Genomic DNA, 26,542 nt, shown 5'->3' on the forward strand with positions numbered 1-26,542 from the left:
ACATGAGCCCAACATGATGGTTCTTGTGGGCATCTTGAATGTGCTAATTGAAAGTTAATTTAACAAGTCTGTTATTCTAAACCGGGTTTTCTGTGTGTACAGTTGTTGATGGCTCTGTTATTTTGTCATTATTGCAGGGATGAAAGTAAGCTTCAAGATAAAATCTTCATCACCCAGCAAATTCCAATATCAGACTCTTCTGGTAAAGTGGTGCTACCCACTATTCCAAAAGGACCTCAAGAGTCTGACACAGTAAGGAGTCTCTCTTATCAAACAATACATATTGTTGTCACCCTTCCCCATGTTGCTTCTTGCTAAATCAGTTATTTTCTCTACTAGTTAAGAGACTTCAGGGATCAGTGGAATGACTAATAAATAGCATTAGTAGATTACATAAATTTTTAAATCAATATCCATACAAATGCATATTATACTAATGCAAATGCAAATATGTGCCTCTTTTTGTGTGGAAACCTATAGGTTGCCTTTTGAAGTAAGCAGCCTAGCCACAATGTGTACTATCTTTTATGTAAGAGTAAACATAGTGACCTTGTGACTCTTGGCTTTCCATCACAGGTGGGAAGTCAGAGTCATTACAACCTAGAGGACAAAGGCTTATAAGGAAATATGAAATGATTTTTTTTAAGCCAAGTTTTTCTCTTTAAGAGTTTTTTATTTATAATTTGTTATTCATAATCAATTAGTACAATGCAGAATCTGAGAAATTTCAAATGAAGCCACATTAGAGTAAAAAAAAAAAAAAAGAAAATACTGACTTTTTAGCTGTAATCACATGAATATAACTGATGAGTTTTTTTCATCTAAGAAATAAGAAACTCTGAACAGCACAATTCTGATTAGTGTGTTTTTTAGAAGTGATTTCCCTTAAATATAAGGAAAATGTTAGGAGTCTCTGTGACTACATTTAATTCCATTTGGAATATAGACAATAATGACCTTTTATTTAACCCAGCCTATAGTTGTTGGATTGGATTAAATATCACTACCAGGGCCGGGAGTAGTGGCTCGCACCTATAATCTCAGCACTTTGGGAGGCCGAGGCGGGCGGATCATGAGGCCAGGAGATTGAGAACCCAGGAGGCGGAGGTTGCAGTGAGCTGAGATCATCCCACTCCACTCCACCCTGGGCAACAGAGTGAGACTCCATCTCAAAACAAAACAAAACAAAACAAAACAACAACAACAACAAAAAATCACTACCAGTTGCCAGCTGTGATAAGAGCTAAAACAGTGGGCACTGTAGTCTCAAATTATAAATTTCTATTGCCTCATAAAAGCACCAAAAAAAAAAAAAAAAAAAAAAAAAGGCCCAATAGGGTCATAAGTGTATTTTACAAAAGTTCCAGTCACCTTAGGTGATTGAAGGTTTTGACATTCTATCCAGCCAGGTGGTAGTAATAAGCCTCAGATCCACAGGGTACACAACATTTTCAAGGTATTTTTTTTTTTTAATCATCCTTAATTCATGAATAACCCCCATAGTGTAGGTTAGTTAGCACTATCAAAGTGACTAGTAAGGATGCAGGATAATAAAGAGAGGATTCAATTGGGATGGTACTGCAAAAAGAATCCATTCTGTTCAGCACATGAATTTCTGTTCTGATCTTAAGTTTAGATATATCAAAGAAACAAAAAGCATAAAGGCAGCTGGGGGTGGTAGCACACACCTGTAATCCCAGCACTTTGGGAGGCCAAGGCAGGCGGATCACCTGAGGTCGGGAGTTCAAGACCAGCCTGACCAACATGGAGAAACCCTGTCTCTACTAAAAATACAAAAACATTAGCCAGGTGTGGTGGCGTATGCCTGAAATCCCAGCTACTCGGGAGGCTGAGGCAGGAGAATTGCTTGAACCCGGGAGGCGGAGGTTGCAGTGAGCCGAGATCACGCCATTGCACTCCAGCCTGGGCAATAAGAGCGAAACGCCGTCTCCAAAAAAAAAAGCATAAAGGCAGTTGAACTAATGGCAGAAGACTGTCAAAGCATTTTTTTTTTTAACCACTTATGTCATGAAAAGCTTCGAAATTTCTTAGGCCCAGTCAATTGCTCTACATGAAGAATTCTTTATTAAAAAAATCACTAATTAGAAATACAGGCAAGAGAAATGAATATATAAAATTTGGCAAGTAATAGCAGGTTAGATTTGCTTAAGGCAGGTGTCTTACTCATTTTCATGGTTGGAACACTCCTTGATTTCTGGACCTAAAATAACTTTTGAAATAATTTTCTAAAGAAAATTATTTGCATCTGGCCGGGCACGGTGGCTCATGCCTGTAATCCCAGCACTTTGGGAAGCTGAGGCAGGTGGATCATCTGAGGTCAGGAGTTCGAGACCAGCCTGACCAACATGGAGAAACTTCATCTCTACTAAAAATACAAAATTAGCTGGGCGTGGTGGCACATGCCTGTAATCCCAGCTACTAGCGGGGCTGAGGCAGGAGAATCGCTTGATCCTGGGAGGCGGAGGTTGCGGTGACCCGAGATCGCACCATTGCACTCCAGCCTGGGCAACAAGAGTGAAACTCCATCTCAAAAAAAAGAAAAAAGAAAATTATTTGCATCTGAATTAATGGCTGAAGCATTAATTAATGATTGCTGAAGAGAACCCTGAAAGTTAGTACTTGGCACATATAACAAAAAGTTGATTTGATTTATCCATTGCTTACTGAGGTATCCTTGAGAAGTGATCTTAAGAAGCAGGAACAGTGACAATGATAGAACTAATAGTGGTCATGAATTACTAGGAAACAAAGTGGCATTGAGCAGAAAAGAAAGAAGCTGTTGCCACAACTTTGGGATATATAAAAATGGATTATATCTTGTGTATTGTGGGATAAAAGAGGGGCTAAAGAAAGCTTTGCAGGAGGTCTCTCCCAGTGGCATTTAGGTAGTGCTATGTTTGAGGATCAACCAAAAACAGTGAGTTATTTCTGTCCTGTTTCCCCATCTAAGAGTTCTTCTTGCAATTATTGGAACATTTTCTTTAAAAAAAAAATTTTCCCTTTTCTTTTTTTTACTTTTTCAATTTTTTAAAATAGAGACAGGGTTTCGCCATGTCGCCCAGGCTGGTCTTCAACTCCTGGGCTCAAGCAGTCTGCCCACCATGGCCTCCCAAAATGATGGAATTACAGGCATGAGCCACTGCGCCTGGCCGGAACATTTTCTTTACGTACACTGGCGTTTCTCCCCTTCAAATCATCAGAAAAGGGGATAATTTTTAGAAATCAGGTTTAAGCGCTAATTTCAGATAAGCATTTCATAGTTACAACAGTTACCTTAAAAATGTACGAAGAGCAAGTGAAAAATCTGGTTTCATTGTTACACTAGGCAGCTCCCTATAGAAACTTTGCTGGGGTTAATAGTCCTGAGGAAGATTTTAGTTACAGTGTAGTCCAGTCCCATAGATCTGATCTGAGCAAAGCTGACAAATGAAGCTGCTCAAAAATAAAGGGAAATTACTCAGGATGGACTGAGTCTTAAACAAACTTGTGTCTAACGGCCCATGGTAGGCATGGCAACAGCAGGTGAGGAAAGAGTAGCATCCTCTTCTTTCCACTGAGAAGTAATGGTCTTTAACTGAGTGTAGAATTGGATGCCCTAAGGAAAACAGAAAAAAAGTTAGCATATATTTCTAGGGTTTCATGATTCTTCTTTTAATTAGCTTTTGAAGGAGGTATTATAAAGTGCTACTCACTTTCCTAACTGAGAAATGCAATCAGAATCCAATATATATTGTTCATAAGATAATTGATCTAAAACATTTAACATAATACCTGGCAGATAGTAAACAATCAAACCTTAGCCATCATTATTATGCTGAAACTAGTATTTATTTCTTTTTTGTTTGAGATGGAGTCTTGCTCTCTCACTTAGGCTGAAGTGAAGTGGCATGATCTCAGCTCACTGCAACCTCTGCCTCCCAGGTTCAAGCAACTCTCCTGCCTCAGCCTCTCAAGTAGCTGGGATTACAGGCACCTGCTACCATGCCTGGCTAATTTTTGTATTTTTAGTGGATATGGGGTTTCACCAAATTGGCCAGGCTGGTCTCGAATTCCTGGCCTCAAGTGATCCGCCTCCTCGGCCTCTCAAAGTGCTGGAATTACAAGTGTGAGCCACCGTGCCCCCAGCCATTACATAGTAGGCTATTTATTTATTTAGAGAAGGAGTCTCTCTCTGTTGCCCAGGCTAGAGTGCAGTGGTGTGATCTTGGCTCACTGCAACCTCTGCCTCCCAGGTTCATGTGATTCTCCTGCCTCAGCCTTCTGAGTAGCTGGGATTATAGGTGTGTGCCACCACACCCAGCTAGTTTTGTATTTTTAGTAGAGATGGGGTTTCACCATGTTGGCCAGGCTGGTCATCTGACTTCAGGTGATCCTCCAGTCTTGGCCTCCCAAAGTGCTGGGATTACAGGCATGAGCCACTGTGCCTAGTTGGCCATTTCTAATAATTATCAGAGATCATGAGCTCTATACTGAAGTGGCAAACCCAAAGTATCTTACAAATCTAAAGTAAAATATCTGACATTATACAAATTCACTTCTAAAATTACCTATAACATGTGAGCCCAAAAATTCAGCATATTTAACTCTCTCTATATATAGATAGATATAGATTATTTTATTTTATTTTTTATTATTTTTTTTGAGATGGAGTCCCACTCTGTCGCCCAGGCTGGAGTGCAGTGGTGTGATCTCAGCTCACTGCAAGCTCTGCCTCCTGAGTTCATGCCATTCTTCTGCCTCAGCCTCCCGAGTGGCTGGGACTACAGGTGCCTGCCACCACGCCTGGCTAATTTGTTGTATTTTAGTAGAGATGTTAGCCAGGATGGTCTCGATCTTCTGACCTTGTGATCCACCCGCCTCGGCCTCCCAAAGTGCTAGGATTACAGGCGTGAGCCACCGCACCTGGCTAGATATAGTTTATTTTATAAGAGTAGGCTTGAGCAAAAGAGAATAATACATTGTGCAGATTTAACACTTACATAATTACTAGCAAGCTAGAATGACATTTTACCAGATTACCAGAGTAATTTATAATAATTAAATTGGGGGGTGCAGCCAGGCGTGGTGGCTCACACTTGTAATATCAGCACTTTGGGAGGCTGAGGCAGGCAGATCACTTGAGGCCATGAGCTCGAGACCAGCCTGGCCCAACGTGGCGAAACTCCGTCTCTATTTAAAAAAAAAAAAAAAAAATTAGCTGGTTGTGGTGGCCGGTGCCTGTAATCCCAGCTACTTGGGAGCTTGAGGCAGAATTGCTTGAACCTGGGAGGTGGAGGTTGCAAGTGAGCTGAGATTGCACCACTGCACTCCAGCCTGGACAACAGAGCAAGACTCCCATCTCAAAAAAATAAATAAATGAGAGGGTGGGCAGGCAACAATTTTTAAACAATAGTTGTACTCTGTTTTGCTTAAAAGAAATGTTACTAGTATCAAATTAGTCATTTTTACAAAAGCTGTGACTAAGCCGGGTTCAGTGAGTCACTCCTGTAATCCCAGCACTTTGGGAGGCCAAGGCAGGCAGATCACCTGAGGTAAGGAGGTCAAGACCAGCCTGGCCAACATGGCAAAACCCCGTCTCTACTACAAATACAAAAATTGGCGGGCGTGGTGGTGCGTGCCTGTAATCTCAGCTACTCAGGAGGCATAGACAGGAGAATTGCTTGAACCCTGGAGACTAAGGTTGCAGTGAGCCGAGATCATGCCACTGTACTCCAGCCTGGGCGACAGAGCAAGACTCCGTCTCACAAAGAAAGGAAAACAAACAAAAAAAAACCCAAAACAAAAAACCAAAAGCTGTGACTAATATACAAATTAGATAATCAACCTCCAAATACCAAAGTATTGACTTCTTAACCATTTGGCCACACTGTCATAATGCTATGCAATCCCATTGTTAACTTTTTAATAACCCAAACATAAATAAATAAAATAAAAAAGCCCCACATGCCCCGCCCTCTGGCAGCACACAGCTGGCACAGAAAAAAAATTAACCTATAAAAGGGAAAACTTGTATAGCAAAACATGTAATTTATTGATGAAGGTTTCAAAATGGCTCTAGTCCTATGGGATTACAAAGAACTTCCCCTAGCCTATTTGTTCAACAAATGTTTAGGTAGCCTGCTCTGTGCCAGGTACTGCAGAGAAGTAAATAACAACTATAGTGCGATGAGGGATTCTCTACGTGGCAAGCCCTATATGACTCAACCCCTGCCTGCCTCTCTAACCTCATTTTTTCCTTTTCTTCTCATTTGCTCACTGTGCCCCAGCCCATTTCTGCTGTTTGAATGTGCCACGCTTCTTCCTGCCTTAGGACATATGTACCTGTTGGCCAATGTGGCAATAGTAATAATTCTTTTTTTTTTTTTTCCTGAGATGGAGTCTTGCTCTTTTGCCCAGGCTGGAGTCCAGTGGTGCAATCTTGGCTCACTGAAAATTCCGCCTGCTGGGTTCAAAGCATTCTCCTGCCTCAGCCTCCAGAGTAGCTGGGATTACAGGCGCCCGCCACCACGTCCAGCTAATTGTTTTATTTTTAGTAGAGAGGGGGGTTTTGCCATGTTGGCCAGGCTGGTCTCGAACTGCTGACCTCAGGAGATCTGCCTGCCTCAGCCTCCCGAGGTGCTGGGATTACAGGTGTGAGCCACCATGCCTGGCCAATAGTGATAATTCAATCCTTACAACATTATGAAATATATAGGTACTGTTGTTATTCTTTTTATACGTGAATAAATTTAAGGCATAAAGCAGGTATCCAGGTGCGGTGGCTCACACCTGCAATCCTAGCACTTTAGGAGGCTGAGGCGGGTGGATTACCTGAGGTCAGGAATTCGAGAGCAGCCTGGCCAAAATGGTGAAACACTATCTCCACTAAAAATACAAAAATTAGCTGGGTGTGGTGGTGGGCACCTGTAATCCCAGCTACTTGGAGGCTAAGGCAGGAGAATTGCCTGAACCTGGGAGATGGAGGTTGCAGTGAGCCGAGATCGTGCCATCACACTCCAGCCTGGGTGACAGAGTGAGACTGTCTCAAAAACAAAAAAAAAAATTAAAGGTATCCCCCAAAGTCAGACAGCTAATAACTGGCTTAGCTGGGATTTGAACACAGGCAATTTGGTTCCAGATCTGCTTTACTTTTCTTGTTCAGTGCTATATTCATAGTGCCTAAATTAATGCCTACTACAGGCTGGGCACAGTGGCTCACACCTGTAATCCCAGTGCTTTGGGAGGCTGAGGTGGGCGGATCATGAGGTCAGGAGTTTGAAACCAGCCTGGCCAACATGGTGAAACCCTGTCTCTACTGAAAAACAAAAAATTACCCGGGCATGGTGTCAGGCACCTGTAGTCCCAGCTATTCAGGAGCCTGAGGCAGGAGAATTGCTTGAACCCAGGAGGCGGAGGTTTCAGAGAGCTGAGACCATGCCACAGCACTCCAGCCTGGGCAACAGAGTGAGATTGTGTCTCAAAAAATAATAATAATGTCTGCTACAAAGAAGGTGCTCAATAACATTTTTTGTAAATGAATAACTATTACAGAAAAACTATGTGCAATGGGAACACACTGGGGTCACACCACCCAGCACTGAGGGAGGGGTGGTGGCAGTTGGAGGAGGTTTTCTGGAGGAGCTCATTCTTTAAATTGAGACATGATGATTAGGAGTTAGTCAGATGAAAGGGGAGAGATGGCGAAGAGGGTCACACGCTCAGGAAGTGGCATATACAAAGGCTTGGACTTCCCCATGTTCTTTCCTCAAAACTTTGTTGCTTTGAATTATTCAGGAAGAAGTAGCTTGGCAAAATTTTGTTAACTTTTAAATCTTTTTTAGGGAACCTTCTGAGAAGCACTGATTATGACCCCACAGAAGCTGCTGGCAGGCCCTTCCTTGCAGAATCCTTGCTCCTGAATATCTTCAAGAAAATTTCTTAAGGGAAAAGACAAAAATTTTAACTCAAAAGTTACCTGTTTGCCATAGAAATTGGTGTCTCCCCTGAAGGAGGATCGAGAGCCGGTGAATGAGAACATTGGCAAAGGCACTGGAATGGGGACATTCACTCCCACCTAAAACAGAACAAATCCGTGTCATACCCTAAGGACAAAGGAACTCTCCATTTAGAAGCACAACAGCATCAGAGACCAGTTTTAAATACCCACCTTCCACCCTGTCCTTTACCCCATGAACTTTCATTCCTGAGGAAGAAATGGGGCAATGTGGGAGGTCATGGGGGCAATCTTAAACCAGTGACTCACCATTATTTACTGTTTCCTCTTAGGAAATAGTAAATGGATATAAGAATCTCTTAAAAATTCTGTTCACATACCTGTCCAACATCCACCAAGTGGGCATATTTCCGAGCAGTGGCTCCATTGGTGGTGAAGATGGCAGTTCCATTTCCATATGGGTTGTTATTTACAATCTGAATGGCTTCATCCAATGTTTCTGTCTCCAGAACCACAAGAACTGGACCAAAAATCTCCTCTTTGTAACAGGTCATATTTGGCTGCCAGGAGTGATGCATCCAGAAAAGAAGTCAGCTTTTTGGATTCTGAGTATTTTACGCTTATTTGATACTTTCATTTACTACACATCATTTACATGGACAACTTTCATATTAGTAATCTCTTTTCATTTCAAATCACTTATTTTTAAAAAAGTCCTCTCTTAACTGTGTTCCATCTTCCAAGTTACCAATCATATAAACAACTTGGAATTCCTGTCAACAATAACCACACTTCCTTTAAGGGACTGTATTTTTAGTTCATGACCCATCATTAGCTTCCTTTTTAATACCTGAACAACTTGTTTCATCCAATTGTTATCAAAAAGTTACATGAAAATTTATTTTTTATAAATCCAATCTATATTAAATATACCAGGATAATTTTTCTCTTTATAGAAACCCAATGCTGTTTTCTATAACATAAACAATCCATTCTTATTCACTCCTTTGCCTCCCAAAAAAGTCTGTATGTTTATATTTTGATATCAGGTCATAGACACTCAAAACATCCTTCACCATGCAATTAATGTTTGTTGCTGGTAAACGGATTTTTCTGTTTGGTTCTGTGGCAAGAGATTTCATAATTTCTACTGCACTTACATTCAACACTTGATGATTCACTATTATACTAGGGCTATATGAATTTCAAAAAACGCCTCATTACCTCAATTTTTAAGTCATGTTAGCTGAGAGACTTTCAAAGTTTTGATAAATAAAAATTGACAAGTCAATTATTTCTGTCACTATCAATAAATATCGGGTGGTTGATATATTGATTGAGACACTGCAGTAGCCATAAGCTAGGCAGCAAGAGGGACACAGGAGAGAAAACATTAACAAACCAGTATAAGATAAGATAGTGTTTGGCAAACTATAGCCTGTGGGCCAAATGTGGCTTCCTGCCTGTTTTTGTACAGCCCCCAAGTTAAAAATGGTTTCTGCATTTTTAAATGGTTGAAAAAAATATTTAATCATATATTAAATGATATGAAACTCAAATATCAGTGTCCAAAAATAAAGTTTTATTGGAACACAGCCACCCAATGTTTATGGCTGATCTCACACTACAACATCAGAGTTTAGTTGCAACAGACACTATATCCCTGTAAAGCTGAAAATATCCCTTTATGGCAAGTTTGCAGACTGCTGGTATAGTGGAAAGAGTTTGGTTGGGAGTTAGAAGGGGAGGCCCATTCAGACTCCAGATAAAATAACTGATCAATCCTGGCAAGAGATGAAGTCTTAGTCATTAAGTATTTTGATTAATAAATTAGAGGGATGAGATTCTATAGCCTTTAAGGTACCTTCAGCTCTCATATTTGTGAAATAAAAGTTGTTCACCTTGACATTCGAGATGATGGTTGGTCCAACAAAGTTACCATTTTCATAGCCTTTCACTTTAATTTTTCGCCCATCAAGAAGGATGGAAGCTCCCTCCTTTGTTCCACTATCAATCAGATTACAGACTCGCTCTTTGGCCTGGGGAGTGATCAGAGGGCCAAGATCAGCTCCAGGCTGATCTCCTGTAAAACAACACAGAAGAATTTAAGGTCCTCATTAACATAAATTATGACTGCTGTCAGGGCTCATGCCTGTAATCCCAAAGCTTTAGGAGGCCAAGGCAGGAGGACTGCTTGAGCCCAGGAGTTCCAGACCAGCCTGGGCAACAAAGTGAGACGTCATCTTTACAAAAAATAAAAAAATTAGCCAGGTGGTGGTGCACACCTGTGGTCCAAGCTGCTTAGGAGGCTGAGGCAGGAGGATCACTTGAGCCCAAGAGTTTGAGGCTGCCATGAGCTAGGATGGCACCACTGCACTCAGTTTGGGTGACAGAGAGCCTCTGCCTTTTAAAAAAAAAAAAAAAACTGCTAGTGAGATGAATCCAAGTGACAAGTACAATATAAAGAGAGGAAATGGCAAGAATAGACATGATTGTTCCCACTGGCCAAGGCCACTGACAGAACTCAAGAGCTTAGTGCCACAGATGCAAAATCTAAGGGAGCAAGGCAGGTGATTGATTACCTGCATTGACTCTCAGGTTTTTGGCACGCTCCACCAGCTCTGGCAGCCACTTCTTGGCTTCTCCCACAAGGACTGCTGTTGAAAGAGCCATGCAGCGCTGACCAGCAGCTCCAAATGCTGCCCCAACCAGCTGGTTCAGGGTATTTTCCTTATTGGCATCTGGCATGACTACCCCATGGTTCTTGGCTCCCTAAAAAAAAAAATACAGAAAAGCACAGGAATCTTCCTTGGCCAAATACAATTAAGCTAAGAAATTAAGCAGTGGACCAGGTATGGTGGCTAATGCCTGTAATCCCAGCACTTTGGGAGGCTGAGGTGGGAAGGATCACTTGAGGTCAGGTGTTCAAGACCAGCTTAGGCAACATGGTGAAACACGATCTCTACAAAAAATACAAAAACTTAGCCAGGAATGATGGCACAAGCCTGTGGTCCCAGTTACTTGGGAAGCTGAGGTAGGGGAACCCCTTGATTCTGGGAGGCAGAGGTTGCAGTGAGCCAAGATCACACCATTGTACTCCAGAGTGGGTGACAGAGTGAGACCCCTGTCTCAAAACAAAAACAAAAACAAAAAACACAAAAACAACAAAAGGAAAGAATTTGTTGTCTGCTGGGTTTTTCAGTTATAAGAAGAGCAATGTTAAAAAAATAAAAAAAGAGAAAGAACTTACAGCCTTACAGCAATAATGCCAGTAACCAGCTGAAAGGCAAAACAGAAAGTAGACCTCTTGATATAGAATTTCAAAAGAGCCAGGCATAGTGGCTCATGCCTGTAATCCCAGCACTTTGGGAGGCCGAGGTGGGCGGATCACTTGAGGTCAGGAGTTCAAGACCAGCTTGGCCAACATGGTGAAACCCCATCTATACCAAAAAATACAAAAATTAGCCGGGTGTGGTGGTAGGCACCTGTAATCCCAGCTACTTGGGAGGCTGAGGCACGAGAATTGTTTGAACCTGGGAGGTGGAGGTTGCAGTGAGCTGTGATGGCACCACCACACCCTAGCCTGGGTGACAGTAAGACTCTGTTTCAAAAAAAAGTGATTAACGTGACTTAGAATGAAACTCCTCTAAAGGTTCATGATTTAAAGAGAAGACATTCAGAAGGACATGGTAAGGCTTATGTCTGTAATCCCAGCACTTTGGGAGACCGAGGTGGGCAGATCACAAGGTCAGGAGATCGAAACCATCCTGGCCAACATGGTGAAACCCCATCTCTACTGAAAAAAAATAGAAAAATTAGCCAGGCGCAGTGGCGCGCGCCTGTAGTCCTAGCTACTCAGGAGGCTGAGGCAGGAGAATCACTTGAACCTGGGAGGCAGAGGTTGCAGTGAGCCAAGATCATGCCACTGCACTCCAGCCTGGCAACAGAGACTCTGTCTCAAAAAAATAAAAGAAACACTGACATTGGAGTGGGATGAGTGGCCTCTCTGCTGAAGGTCTGTTCCTAGGTAATTTTCATATATAGAATAAAGATTGGAGAAAAAAGGAATAAGAAGTCACCATATTGGCTTGAACCCTCTTTCCATGTCTTGATCCTCTCTCGAAGATATACTCTCCTGCCTGGTTGGATCCCACAAAGCTGATTGCTTTGATGTCCGGATGATCGCAAATAAAATTTACAGCTTTAAGAAGAAAATAAATGATCACTCACAAAGGAGCAAATGAATTCTCAACACGGAAAATTTCCCCTTTCCCCACTGTTATGAAATTGAAGTTTTCCTGTGTTTTTCTTTTCTTCTTTTTTTTTTTTTTGAGACGGAGTCTTGCTCTGTTGTCCAGGCTGGAATGCAGTGGTGCGATCTTGGCTCACTGCAACTGACGCCTCCCAGGTTCAAGCAATTCTCTGTCTCAGCCTCCCAAGCAGCTGGGATTATAGGCACCCGCCATCATGCCTGGCTAATTTTTGTATTTTTAGTAGACACGGGGTTTAACCATCATGGTCTTGAACTCCTGACCTTGTCATCCACTCGCCTTGGCCTCCCAAAATGCTGGGATTACAGGTGTGAGCCACTGCGCCAGGCCTGTGTTTGTTTTTCTATACTGGATTCTCATTGTAAAGTTCTCTCCTTGTATCTTTTAAATTCTATTTAGCCGGCTGGACACGGTGGCTCATGCCTGTAATTCCAGCACTTTGGGAGGCTGAGGCAGGTGGATCACCTGAGGTCAAGAGTTCGAGACCATCCTAGCCAATATGGTGAAACCCTGTCTCTACTAAAAATACAAAAAAATTAGCCAGGCGTGGTGGTGGGCGCTTGTAATCCCAGCTACTTGGGAGTCTGAGGCAGGAGAATTGAGAATTGCTTGAACCTAGGAGGCAGAGGCTGCAGTGAGCCAAGATCATGCCATTGCACTCCAGCCTGGGCAACAAGAGCAGAAGTCCATCTCAAAAAAATAAAAAATAAAAAATAAATTCTATTTAGCCTCTTTCCTTTCATGATTTTTCTCATGTGTTACTCCAGAATTTCCACTTCTAATCTAACTTTTATTTTATTTTATTTTATTTTTTTGAGACAGGGTCTCACTGTTTCACCTAGGCTGGAGTGCAGTGGTGCAATCTTGGCTCACTGCAACCTCTGTCTGCCAGGCTTAAGCCGTCTTCCCACCTCATGGGACTACCTGCACATGCCACCATTCCTGGCTAAGTTTTGTATTTTTTTGTAGAGACAGGGGTTTTGCCACATAGCCCAAGCTGGTCTTGAACTCCTGGGCTCAAGTGATCCGCCTGCCTTTGCCTCCCAAAGTGCTGGCATCACAGGTGTGTGCCATTGCACCCAGCCTTAATCTAACTTTGAAGGCTGCAACTCCTATTTTCCTCGAAAATAACAGCCTTTGAATACTGAACTCTTCTTTTTTGTCCTTCAAGAATAACAATAGGCAGTGCACGGTGGCTCACGCCTGTAATCCCAGCACTTTGGGAGGCTGAGGCGGGTGGATCACCTGAGGTCAGGAGTTTGAGACCAGCCTGGCCAACATGGTGAAACCCCGTCTGTACTAAATAGTTTTACCAAAAGTAGTGGGGCACGGTGGCACATGCCTGTAATCCCAGCTATTCAGGAGGCTGAGGCAGGAGAATTGATTGAACCTGGGAGGTGGAGGGTAGAGTGAGCTGAAATCGCACCACTGCACTTCAGCCTGGGCAACAGAGGGAGACTTCATCTCAAAAAAAAAAGAATAACAATATTTCCTCAATGGTGACTATGTACTGGGACACTCAGACACTATTGTGTTCTCATGTGAGAGGTAATATAGCATAGTTTTTAAAAGCAAAAATCAGAGTCAGCCTTCCTGGATGGGTATACACATCCTGGCTTTGACGGTTTCTAGCACTGTGACTTTGGGCTAATTGATTTCACTATGTCTCATTTTTCTCTTCTGCAAAATGGAAAAAATAATACCTATCTCAAAGGGTGATTATAAAGATTAATAGATAAAAAGCACTAGGAACAGTGCGTGACACACAGACGCACTATTTAAGTATTAGCTATTATTACAAGAATTGGAAGGCCTTCCGTATCTCTGAGATCTGCAAATTCTCTGAGTTAAATATCCTCATGTATTCTCTTCATATTGAAGAAAAAAGTTTCTTTTTTAATCTTATCTGTGTCTAGCCCTAATCCAGATTTCTAGTGTCCCAATATATACTGTAGGGCAAGAAGCACTGCTATTCCCTAGTTGGTTACCTTGGAGCACAAAGATGGCAAAATCATCAACAAACATGGAGGTTAAAATGAGTAAATACTTTCCTCTTTACAAGTAGGTTCCTTATCCTAAAACATCCAATCATCACTAAACACCTTGATTTTTTGGTAGCCAGATTAAGTAGCCATATGCAGAAGGGTCGTTACCTTCATGTTGTCCATGGATGATGTTTAATGTTCCATCAGGGGCACCAGAATCCTGGAGCAACTTAGCAAGAAGCATAGTTGCTCCAGGGACTCGCTCGGATGGTTTCATTAGGAAGGTATTTCCACACACCATGGCCATGGGAAACATCCAAAGGGGGATCATGGCGGGAAAATTGAATGGAGCAATGCCTGCACACACTCCCAGAGGCAGACGGTAGGAATAAAGGTCCATGTCTTTGGTGATGGATGGCATGGTCTCTCCCATCATGAGGGATGTCACACTACAGGCATGCTCAACCACCTCTGGAACACAGAAGTCAGGCCATCAGCTCTCCACACTGTGTACTAGTTAGCTTTGTCCTGTTCTCTTCAGCCCTGAGGACAGGAAGTGGCTCAGGCCAATGAAGGGGCGCAGGGTATACTGACTTGCCCTTCCAAGTTAAGGGTTTGTGCAAAATGAGATTCTCTGAATGGGAAAAATACAGCGATATGTATATACCTACTGGAGGATCATTTGAGTAAAGAGTAAAGTAAATCAGTCTTAGGGATACTGAATACTACCATTTTTCACAAGCATTAAAAAAGATATCATGGGATGGCAAAATCTATATAAAGGAAGAAGCAACCTCCCATTCTGAGATCTGTGCCTCCCATCTTCCTTTGCTCCTTCCCAAAAGTCCCATAAGGGGCTCCCAGCTTACGAAGGCCTCGAAATACATCTCCTTCAGCATCAGCTAGGGTCTTCCCTTGTTCCAACGTGATTAACTTGGCAATTTCTTTCTAGAGAGAAAACGCACAGATAGAAATTAATGCAAGAATGTTCCTCTTTTAAATTCTCAGGTAGCCAAGGAAGAATAAGACTGGAGGAGATGTAGTACAAGGGAGAGAGCCATGATCAATGTCTCTGCATACTGCAGAGTAAGGGAGGGTGGCTGAAAAGGTCTCTGTGAGAGTGACAAACATGCCCTAGGTGACAGTTTGGAAAAGCATACCATTCAGATTTCATACCAAGTTTTCTTTAATAAGTTGTTGATAGCGAAGCAAGACCTGCTGGCGGCTTAATACTGAAGTGTCTGCCCATGCAGGAAAAGCACGTTTGCAGGAAGCAATGGCTGCATCCATTTCTGCCTTGGTGGCCTGAGGGACCCGACCAATGACCTCATTGGTGGCCTGATGAGAAAAATAAGCACATGATCCTTTGCCCCTGACTCACCTTCTCCACTGTACATCTAGTCACAGAAGCAGCACTATGTGCTTTACAATAGACACCCAGGTCCCTACTTGCCCATCATGTCCCTAGAATTCTAGGCTCCTAAGTTGAAGTCCCAAAGCAGCTTCGCTTACCGGGTTGTGGATCTCGATCCATTTGTCACTTTTGGATTCAACAAATTTCCCATCAATGAAGAGCTTTACAGCTGGCTGAAAACAAACAAACAAACAAACAAAAAACCATGAAATTTTATATTAGTTAATTGCTTTGCTTTTCTCTTTCCCTTGCACCAAAAGGAAAGAAAACAAGTTGATAATGGAAACTTCTGGTCTTTAGAAATGTTACCACTAGGAAAGAGACATATAATATCCTTATCTATTTTGCGTGTGTATGTGTTTATTTTATTTTTTTTCTTTGAGACAAAGTTTCCCTCTTGTCCCCCAGTCTGGGGTGCAGTGGTGTGATCTCGGCTCACTGCAACCTCCGATTCCTGATTCCCGGGTTCAAGCAATTCTCTTGCCTTAGCTTCTCGAGTAACGAGATTATAGGTGCCCGCCACAACACCCAGCTACTTTTGTATTTTTAGTAGAGATGGGGTTTCACCATGTTGGCCAGACTGATCTTGAACTTCTGGCCTCAGGTGATCCACCCACCTCGGCCTCCCAAAGTGCTAGGATTACAGGCATAAGTCTCCGCATCTGGCCCTTATTATTATTATTATTATTTTTTCTTGAGACATGGTCTCACTCTGTCGCCCAGGCTGGAGTATAGCGGCATGATCATGACTCACTGCAGCCTCAACCCCCAGGGCTTAGGTGATTCTCCCACCTCAGCCTCCTGAGCAGCTGGGACTACAGGCACATGCTACCATGCCCAGCTAATTTTTTTGTACTTTTGATAGAGACAGGGCTTGGCCATGTTGCCTGGCTGGTCTCGAACTCCTGGACTCAAGTGAGCCACCCGCGTCAGGCTCTCAAAGTGCTGGGATTACAGGCGTGAGTCACTGTACCCAGTCTATAGTTTATATTAAGATGTGGCAGAGCCTCTCAATACTGTGATCTCTCTGAGAATGGGAAATTCCCTGCTATTCACACAGTGGAACTTCATGAGTGGAAATACGACATTGTGAAGATTATACTAAAAAAGCAGCAACTCTGTTAACAAAGATTAGCTATTATGAGTTTTTGGCCCAGCTGACTGTTAATTACTGTGAGCATGCACTACCTTTATGATCAAAAGATTTTTGGCTGGGCCCAGTGGCTCACGCCTGTAATCCCAGCACTTTGGGAGGTCAAGGCAGGTGGATCACCTGAGGTCAGGAGTTCGAGACCAGCCTGGCCAACATGGTGAAACCTCATCTGCACTAAAATATAAAAATTAACTGGGTTTGGTGGCATGTACCTGTAATCCTAGCTACTCAGGAGGTTGAGGCAGGAGAATCGCTTGAACCTGGGAGGCAGAGGTTGCAGTGACCCGAGATCGTGCCACTGCATTCCAGCCTGGGCGACAGAGTGAGACTCCATCTCAAAAAAAAAAAAAAAAAAAAGATTTAAAAAATGTTTCTATGTATTTTTTTCTGAGATATAGCTCACTGTCACTAATTTTTTTTTTTTTTTTTTAACATGGAATCTCACTTTGTCACCCAGGTTGGAGTGCAGTGGCACAATCTTGACTTACTGTAACCTCTGCCTCCCAGGCTCAAGCAGTCCCCCACCTCACCCTCCCAAGGAGCTGGGACCATAGGTATGCACTACCGTGCCTGGCTAATTTTTTGTAAAGATGGAGTTTCACCATGTCTCCCAGGCTGTTCTCAAACTTCTGAGCTCTGGCAATCCACCTGCCTCAGCTTCCCAAAGTGCTGGGATTACAGGCGTGAGCCACCGCGCCTGTCCTCTTTCACTAATTTTTTTTTTTTTAATTTGAGATGGAGTCTCGCTGTGTCGTCAGGCTAGAGTGCAATGGTGAGATCTTGGCTCACTGTAACCTCTGCCTCCCGAATTCAAGTGATTCTCCTGCCTCAGCCCGTGAAGTAGCTGGGACTACAGGTGCGTGCCACCACGCCTAGTTAAGTTTTGTATTTTTAGTAGAGACGGGGTTTCCCCATGTTGGCCAGGATGGTCTCAATCTCTTGACCTCGTGATCCACCCACCTCAGCCTCCCAAAGTGCTGGGACACTAAATTTTTAAAGCAGTCTGTGAACCAAAAAATGGTGATCTACTGTGGTACAGTGTGTGCATACTTCTGTGTGGAAAGAATTTGAGCAATAGTCCTTATTTATTAGATTTTAGGTGCTGGAAGTGGTTGACAGACAGTTGATCTGTAAAAACCACTCTAAAGGTTGTCAAGAAGAAGACAACTATCTGGCAGCGTCAGCAGAACCTCTAGAAGCCATGAAAATGTTTGTATCTTTTGACACGGTAATCCATTTCAGGAGGGAAATAATCCAAAAGGAGAAAAAAACTATATAAATAAATGTTTGTTTTATAATATTGAAAAACTGAAGCAACCTAAATGTTATATAGGGAAACTGTTAATTCAGGCTATATCTATCTGATGGAATATTATTGCAGCCATTAAAATTATAACTATAAAGACCATCTTGCAATATTGATAATGCTTACAATATAGTAGATCTAATATTAGATAAGAAAACCAAGATAGAAAGTTTCACATACACTGTGATGACAATTATGTAAAGAAGATAGAGATACCCAAAAACTATACTGAATTCCTGCTCAGAAGTCAACCTCTATGCCATATAAACTCACCACTGAAGAAGAGAATGAAGATGCTGAATACCAGGTGGAATTGGATTTCACCTTGGAAGAAACCTGTGAGGCAAAAAAATGACTATTTTGATAAATGAGAGCAGAAAGTTATTTAAAATTTAACAAATAGCTACTATATGCTTAATACTATACTAGCTACTGTGGGGGTATGGAAAAGGACTTGATGTTTCTCTCAAAGGCCATATAGCCATTAAAGAGAAAAGATATGAATCTATGACACAGCAAACTATGAACGAACAATAAACCATAATAATCATGTCCTATATGTCCAGGATAGTACTGATTAAAAAAAAATCTTTTTGTCATTATGTTTTCCTAATTTGGGCCTGGCAAAATGTACCATAAATCTAACAATATGAAAATACTTAGCATGGTATCTAACACAATAGGTACTGAATTTAAGATCATATAAAATCAATATGCTGGGTATGGTGACTCACGCCTGTAATCTCAGCACTTTGGGAAGCTGAGACGGGTGTATCACTTGAGTCTAGGAGTTTGAGACCAGCCTGGGCAACATGGCAAAACCTTGTCTACAAAAAATATAAAAATTAGCCAGGCATGGGTGGTGCATGCCTGTGGTCCCAGCTACTAGGGAGGCTGAGGTGGGAGGATTGCTTCAGCCCAGAGGGTGAGGCTGCAGTGAGTCATGATTGTGCCACTGCACTCCAGCCAGGGAGACAGAGGGAGACACTGTCTCAAAAAAATAAAAAATAAAAAATAAAATCAATGTAAATATAAATCAAATAGTTTATTACCAAATGCAATTAAAATTATGTCCTTATACGTACTTGAAAAATGAATGTTCATAAGAACTTTATTTGTAGTATCCCAAAACTTGGAAACAACCCAATGTCTACCATTGGATGGGTGAATAAGGAAATTAATGTGGTATATTCATACACTGGACTACTACTCAGCAAAAAAAGGAATGACCTACTGATACATGCAATATAAATAGTCATAATAATTATGACAAGAGACAAGTTAGATAATAAGAGTACATACTGTATGATTCTACTTATGTAATACTAGAGAATGAAAACAAATCTGTAATATCAGAATGTAGAACAGTGGTTACCTGGGGATGAAGAGGGAAACTTTTTGGGGTGATGGACATATGTTCATTATGTTGATTGTGATGCTATTTTCACAGGTGTAGACAAATGTTAAAACTTATCAAACTGCATACTTTAAGTACAGATTGTTTTATGTCAATTTTATTTTAATAAAGCTGTATTGAAATGCCATAGGTACGTTATAGGAAAAAATGTGTTGGATACATATTTGATGGGATAAAATCAGCAAATAGGGAGGGAGGATCAGTTTTAACAAGATAACTCTCAAACTGTAACTCACTAAAAAAAAAGTCTGTATATATGTTATCAAAGTTGATTTTTTGAGACGGAGTCTCACTCTGTTGCCCAGGCTGGAGTGCAGTGGCATAATCTTGGCTCACTGCAACCTCTGCCTCCCGTGCTCAAGCGATTCTCCTGCCACAGCCTGCCAAGTAGCTCGGATTATAGGTGTCTGCCACCATGCCCAGCTAATTTTCTTTCTTTCCTTTTTTTTTTTTTTTTTGTTGAGACAGAGTCTGGCTCTGTCGCCCAGGCTGGAGTGCAGTGGTATAATCTCGGCTCACTGCAAGCTCCGCCTCCCGGGTTCACGCCATTCTCCTGCCTCAGCCTCCCGAGTAGCTGGGACTGCAGGCGCCTGCCAACACGCCTGGCTAATTTTTTGTATTTTTAGTAGAGACAGGGTTTCACCGTGTTAGCCAGGATGGTCTCGATATCCTGACCTTGTGATCCGCCTGCCTTGGCCTTCCAACGTGCTAGGATTACAGATGTGAGCCACCGCGCCTGGCCTAATTTTCTTTTTATTTTTTGAGACAGAGTTTTGCTCTTGTTGACCAGGCTGGAGTACAGTGGCATGACCTTGGCTCACTGCAACCTCTACCTCCTGGGTTCAAGTGATTCTCCTGCCTCAGCCTCCTAAGTAGCTGAGATTACAGACACCTGCTACTATGCCTGGCTAATTTTTTTTTTTTTTTGGCATTTTTAGTAGAGACGCGGTTTCACCATGTTGGCCTGGCTGGTCTTGAACTCCTGACCTCAGGTGATCCACCCGCCTTGGCCTCCCAGAGTGCTGGGATTACAGGCGTAAGCCACTGCACCCAGCCTATATATATGTTATCAAAGTTGATTTAAGAAATATTTAAGCCAATCAAAATGAGCAAACTAAAATACTCAGGACTGGGATATAAAGGAAAGCCGCAATCTAATAATCTTTTATCTTGCCTGAAAAGGGACTCTGTTAACCACAGAGTATAGGGCTGCATGAAGGGTGCCTACAGCACTGCCCAGGAAAAGATGGTGGTCCTTTGGTCCAGCAGATAGTCCTTCCAAATACCTCATCTGCTTGCTCTCCTATTCCCTACCAAAGCCATTTCAAACCACTGACACTCTCCTGGAGCCCACCATGTCTTATTTATAGCTATGTTCCCAATACCAACATAGCACCGGGTAGGTAGTAGGTGTTCAGTAAATATCTGCTGAATAAAATAGAAGCCCACTGCTGTCTGCTTCTTACCCAAAACTAGGTTAAGAAAGCAGCCAATACTTCCCCTTTCAGGCTTATCTCTCTGTGTTGTAATTGTTTGGGGTCTTACCCTGTTTTGTGTTGCTATAACAAAATACCTGAGACTAGGCAATTTATAAGGAAAAGTAGTTTATTTAGTTCATGATTCTGCAGGCTGGGAATTTCAAGGGATGGCCCTAGCTTCTGGCGAGGGCTTCTGTCCTGTGTCATAACGTAACAGAGAAGATCAAAGGGGAAGCAGACCTGTGTGAAGAGGCAAAACTGGGGCGGGGGGCAGTATCCTGGCTTTATAGCCCACTCACACAGGAACTAATCCATTCCCATGGGAACTAATCCTGTCTCAAAAAAGCAAGAATCCACTCACTACAGCACAAAGCCATTCATGAAGGATCCACCCCCACGACCAAAACACCTCCCAATAGGTCCCAACACTACCACATTGGAGATTAAATTTCAACATGAGTTTTGGTGGAGACAAACCAACCATATCCAAGCCATAGCACCTGGGTACTTATCTGTTACCCATAAAGACTCTCAGTTTCAGGAGGGTTGACATTGCATCTGTCTTGTTCACCTGCTTCACAGAGTTAAAAATTATAACTGATCAGGACTGTCCAGTTATAGAAAAGTAGCTAGCACAAAGTTGGTACTCATTAAATCTTATTGTTATGTCATTGTAAATAACGGCATGGTGATTTGTGCCTGTAGTCCCAACTACTCAGGAAGCTGAGGCAGGAGGATCTCTTGAGCCCAGTTCAAGACCAGCTTGGGGAACATAACAAGACCCCATTTCTAGAAATAATAAGTAAACACATTATTTGTTTTCACTCTTTGCTATTCCACAACTTTATCTTAAAACTCCCAACTCTACTACTTCCTCTTCCACTTTCAGGAGCTGACTTTGTTTTTCTTACTTCACAGCACATAGAAACCATCAGATGAGAACGTCTCAACTCCCTAATAGCAAACCTATAAAGCTGAACTCAACCTAAGGAGAAGGTAGCCAGCAAGCTCCATGCAGGAAAAGTGACTGAGACAGTGGTGCACAATCAATATATGTGGACTGGATGAAGAGGTATATGCTTTTTTTTTTTTTTTTTTTGAGACAGGGTCTTGTCCTGTCTCCTAGGCTGGAATGCAGTGGCATGATCATAGCTCACTGCAGCCTGCAACTCCTGGGTTCAAGCCATCTTCCTGCCTCAGCCTCCCAAGTAACTGAGACCACAAGCACGTACCACCACACCCAGCTAATTTGCTTTTATTATTTTATTATTTTGAGACAGAGTCTTGCTCTGTCACCCAGGTTGGAGTGCAGTGGTATAATCTTGGCTCACTGCAACCTCCGCCTCCCAGGTTCAAGTGATTCTCCTGCCTCAGCCTTCTGAGTAGCTGGGATTACAGACGTGCGCCACCACACCCAGCTACTTTTTTGTATTTTTAGCAGAGATGAGGTTTCAACATGTTGGCTGGTCTCAAACTCTGACCTCAAGTGATCTGCCTGCCTTGGCCTCCCAAAGTGCTGGGATTACAGGTGTGAGCCAACACACCTGGCCACATTTTTGAATTTTTAGCAGAGACAGTGTTTCACCATGTTGGCCAGGTTGGTCTTGAACTCCTGACTTCAGGTGATCTGACAATCTTGGTCTCCCAAAGTGCTGGGATTACAGGGGTGAGCCACCACGCCAGGCCGCCATTAACTCTTTTAAGTTTCCCAAGGCTTGGTCCTAGGCCTTCTTTTCTTCTCATTCTGTATATGCTCCTTGGGTGATTTTTATCAACTCCCATGGCTTAACAATCTAGATCCTGATGATGCCCAACTCTTTAGTCCTTGGCCAGAATTTTCTTCTTCAGGTGATACCCACGTAATTATCTTTACCACATCTCTATTTCGATGTTACATAGGCACATGTTAAAAAAAGGTGGCTGGGCATAGTAGCTCACTGTAATTCCAGCACTTTCGGAGGCCGAGGCACTTTGGGAGGCTGAGGTGGGAAGATCACTTGAGTTCAGGAATTTGAGACCTGCCTGCACTCAGTGGAGTGCAATGGCGCAATCTCGGCTCACTGCAACCTCCACCTCCCGGGTTTAGGCAATTCTCCTGCCTCAGCCTCCTGAGTAGCTGGGATTACAGGCATGTGCATCACACTCGGCTAATTTTCTGTATTTTTTTTTTTTTTTTTGAGATGGAGTCTCACTCTGTCGCCCAGGCTGGAGTGCAGTGACGCGATCTTGGCTCACTGCAAGCTCCACCTCCTGGGTTCATGCCATTCTCTTGCCTCAGCCTCCTGAGTAGCTGGGACTATAGGTGCCCGCCACCACAACCAGCTAATTTTTTTGTGTTTTTAGTAGAGACGGGGTTTCACCATGTTAGCCAGGATGGTCTCGATCTCCTGACCTCATGATCCGCCTGCCTTCCTCCCCTCCTGGTTCATGGCCTGCTAGTCCTACAATATTTGGCTCTTTCCCTAGGTCTCCACAGTATCCCTGTGGAGGTCACTTCAGAAGTTTCTCCAAATGAATCAGAAAATACATAGTGTCCGTTTCTGAAATAAAGTACATAGAAAGATTCTTCTCCTTGATGGAAAAGGATAAAATATTAAATATTTGGGTCTCTCCTTCGGCAATTTGGTAAAGGATAAACACTCCTATTGTTTATCACTTATTGCAGTACAATAAAGGAACTTTCAGTGAGCATTTCACTGTAAGCCTATGTCAGTGCCTAACGTAGAAAGAGATGGCAAGATTTAAGTTCTGAATTTTCAGCCCCATCAGTTACTAGTTCAGTAACCATATCACTGAAAGTGCAAGTCATACATCTTTTTAAGAGTAATTTTCTTGCCCAGGTGCAGCGGTTCATGTCTGTAGTCCCAACACTTTGGGAGGCTGAGGTGGGAGGAACGCTTGAGTTTAAGAGTTCAAGACCAGCCTGGGCAACATGGTGAAACCCTGTCTCTACAAAAGATACAAAAATTAGCTGGCATGGGGGCACGACCTGTTGTCGTAGCTACTTGGAGGGCTGAGGTGGAAGAATCACTTCAGCGTGGGAGGTCAAGGCTGCTGTGAGTTGTGATTGCACCACTGCACTCCAGCCTGGGTGACAGAGCGAGACCCTGTCTCAAACATTCCTTTATCTCTGAATGGGAGTGATAATATCACAAGGAGCAGAAAGAGGTTTTAGGTTAAGTTTGACTACTCTTCATAGCAGAGAAAAATAAGCTGAATACTTAAAATAATTGAAAACATGAACTCTCTATAAATCCTTTTGATAGTTCTCTAATATTCATGGCTGCCAAAATCGAGGGGTTTTTTTTGGTTTTTTTTTTTTTTTTAGACGGAGTCTTGCTCTGTCGCCCAGGATATAGTGCAATGGCACAATCTCAGCTCACTGCAATCTCTGCCTCCCGGGTTCAAGTGATTCTCCTGCCTCAACTTCCTGAGTAGCTGGGATTACAGTCGCCTGACACCCGGCTAATTTTTGTATTTTTAGTAGAGAAGGGGTTTTACCATGTTGGTCTGGCTGGTCTCCAACTCCTGACCTCAGGTGATCCACCCACCTTGGCCTCCCAAAGTGCTGGGATTACAGGAAGGAGCTAAAGCGCCTGGCCTCTAGGCTACTTTTTATCAAACTTTTAATCAAAGTTTCATGTTACAACTCCTAGTTGGCTGAGGATTACTCTATCTGTTCTTTTCTAGGTCACTTCAGAAGTTTCTCCAAATGAATCAGAAAATACATAGTGTCTGTTTCTGAAATAAAGTACAAGGAAAGAGAGATTCTTCTCCTTGATGGAAAAGAACAAAATACTTTCTTAATGTTCTCAATGACTCATTGTGATGGGAGGGGAAGAGGAGGCAAACGAAAAAAGCCAATTTCAGTAAAAGATTTCAAGAAGTTGGTAAGAAAAATATAGGGTGGAAACTTTGTTTTCCTGCTACTAAAAAAACATACTAGAACAGAACAAGGATCACAGCAAGAAATATGAGTGAGGCCAGACCATCTGACAAACACTTCAAACTCATCCTTTCTACTGTCCCCATTAAATAGCATATTTAAACGTGAATCTTTGCTGACTCTGCCAAGAATCTTGAAAATGCCCAAGTTTCTGTACTAGAACTCACGGAAACCTGGTGAATACTAATATTACCTAAAAGCGCAGCAATAGAGAGGAAATTCTCAGACTGGATGTAATGAATAAGAAGGGCACTGTTGTTTCTTGCTGATTGTTTCTTGCCTGCAGTAAATCTTGCCTCATACTCTAAATCCTTGGTAGGCCATGAACAGGGGAAAGACTATAAACAGAGTTGGAGATTACAGGCCTCAGGCATGCAACTCCTGTAGCTTTACCATTTCTCCTTAGGTTGGCTTCAGAAAGGACTCAATCCCCCAAGTGCAGAGATGAGGGTGTGTGGCACTAGAAGAGCTGATTTGGGGTGGGAACTTAGACTTCTTGTCTTACCTGGCTCCCACTTTCTATCACCTGTTTTGAAAATGTTTAGCACCTTGAACGTACATGGAACATACTGGTAGCGTTAACTGTGTGCCCTTATCTACCCTATGTAGATGTGCCCTAACTATGTAAACTGTTTAACTTGGCTGAGAGAAAGTTTCACTGAAAGTTTTGGCAAGAAAGGGGACAGCCAGTCTATGGAAAATACAAAGAGCCACACTTAGGGAAAATAATTCGGTAAATGGCTGCCTTTGGTGAAAATCTAGAGTCCACTTCTAGAAGAAAATTCAAAGTTCATACACTGACCCTCGCCCCTCGCGTTCCCCCTCCCTCTTACCTCGGATCACCACGGACAGTGAAGTAGGGTGGGGGAAGGGAGCAATGGCAACGTGGACGCTCAAGGCAGGGGACAGAATAACCAAAAAGAGTAGTTTCTGGGGGATAGAGAGAACGCTGGTGCAGAGGTGAAAGGGAAAGACGGTGGGCGGATGGAGAGATGAGGGCAAGAGACTGACAGCAGGGAGCAGGCAGAGCTGGAGAAGGAGAGTGGGCGAGAGCCAGAAAAGAGGAGGCTTAGGAGTAAAAGGGTAGAGGGCCAAGGGTAACAGCCCAGGGTTGGATCCGGGACGAGGGAGGGTATGAAGTGAGGGCTGGGCATGGGACAGGGCCGCACAGGTTAGGTAGGAGGTCCGGCCAAAAAGGGGTTGGGCCAAGAAGGTGGTCCAGCCCGAGGATGGCTCAGGGAGCTGACGGAAAGGATCCAATTCCTAGCTTCATGGTGCCTTGGCGCCACCCTCACTCGCCTGCAGGATCCTGGCTCGCACTCCCGCCGCCGCCGCCGCCACTACCGCCGCCATGGCTCTCGGCCGCCCTAGCTCCGCACCCCGCTCCTCTACAGCTCAGAAGCACTACAGCTGCCAGGCCTCGCCCTCCATCCTGCCGGGCTTCCTCATTGGTGGGGAGGACTATTTTCTTCAGCCAATCACTCGTCCTAACACCCGATTCCTCCTCTCACACCCCAGTCCTGGGGATAAGTGATTGGTCAGGAGCGAAAATGCTCTCACCCTCTCCTACCTCAGCCAATGCCGTTGGCGGAGGTAGAGAAGACGCCCCTGACTTGGA

The 26,542-nt window shown here is 43.1% G+C and overlaps 2 protein-coding genes across 4 annotated transcripts in view; one reads left to right on the forward strand and one right to left on the reverse strand.

The window, feature by feature from the left end:
* BBOF1 (basal body orientation factor 1) overlaps nt 1-8,474 on the forward strand; it is a 46,551-nt gene extending 38,077 nt beyond the window's left edge. For 2 of the 3 annotated variants that reach the window (XM_007987248.3, XM_073011144.1), the window contains exon 11: nt 138-2,011. In XM_007987248.3, the coding sequence (XP_007985439.2) occupies nt 138-318 (181 nt within the window). In that variant the 3' untranslated portion in view covers nt 319-2,011. Of the gene's footprint in view, nt 1-137; nt 2,012-7,841 lie in introns of those variants that run through there. The other variant, XM_007987249.3, reaches the window with a different exon arrangement.
* ALDH6A1 (aldehyde dehydrogenase 6 family member A1) lies at nt 653-26,347 on the reverse strand. Its single transcript, XM_007987247.3, has 12 exons — nt 26,224-26,347; nt 18,357-18,419; nt 15,723-15,797; nt 15,387-15,548; nt 15,080-15,158; nt 14,379-14,681; nt 12,034-12,155; nt 10,537-10,726; nt 9,856-10,037; nt 8,335-8,514; nt 7,976-8,074; nt 653-3,616 (listed from the first exon to the last, which is right to left on the reverse strand). The coding sequence occupies exons 1-12, from the start codon at nt 26,275-26,277 to the stop codon at nt 3,512-3,514; spliced, it is 1,614 nt and encodes a 537-aa protein (XP_007985438.1). The 5' UTR covers nt 26,278-26,347; the 3' UTR covers nt 653-3,511.
* Nucleotides 26,348-26,542: the final 195 nt, after the last annotated feature.

Source organism: Chlorocebus sabaeus, chromosome 24 (assembly GCF_047675955.1).
Source record: "Chlorocebus sabaeus isolate Y175 chromosome 24, mChlSab1.0.hap1, whole genome shotgun sequence".
Taxonomy (NCBI): Eukaryota; Metazoa; Chordata; class Mammalia; order Primates; family Cercopithecidae; genus Chlorocebus; species Chlorocebus sabaeus.

Coding starts and splice junctions, on each gene's coding strand:
- ALDH6A1 (XM_007987247.3), bottom strand. CDS start 26,277: ATGGCGGCGGTAGTGGCGGCGGCGGCGGCGGGAGTGCGAGCCAGGATC. Junction 15,798..18,356: donor CTTCATTCTCTTCTTCAGTG/GTGAGTTTATAT, acceptor GTTTGTTTTCAG/CCAGCTGTAAAGCTCTTCAT. Junction 10,727..12,033: donor AGAGGGTTCAAGCCAATATG/GTGACTTCTTAT, acceptor TTTTTTTTTTAG/GGAGCCAAGAACCATGGGGT.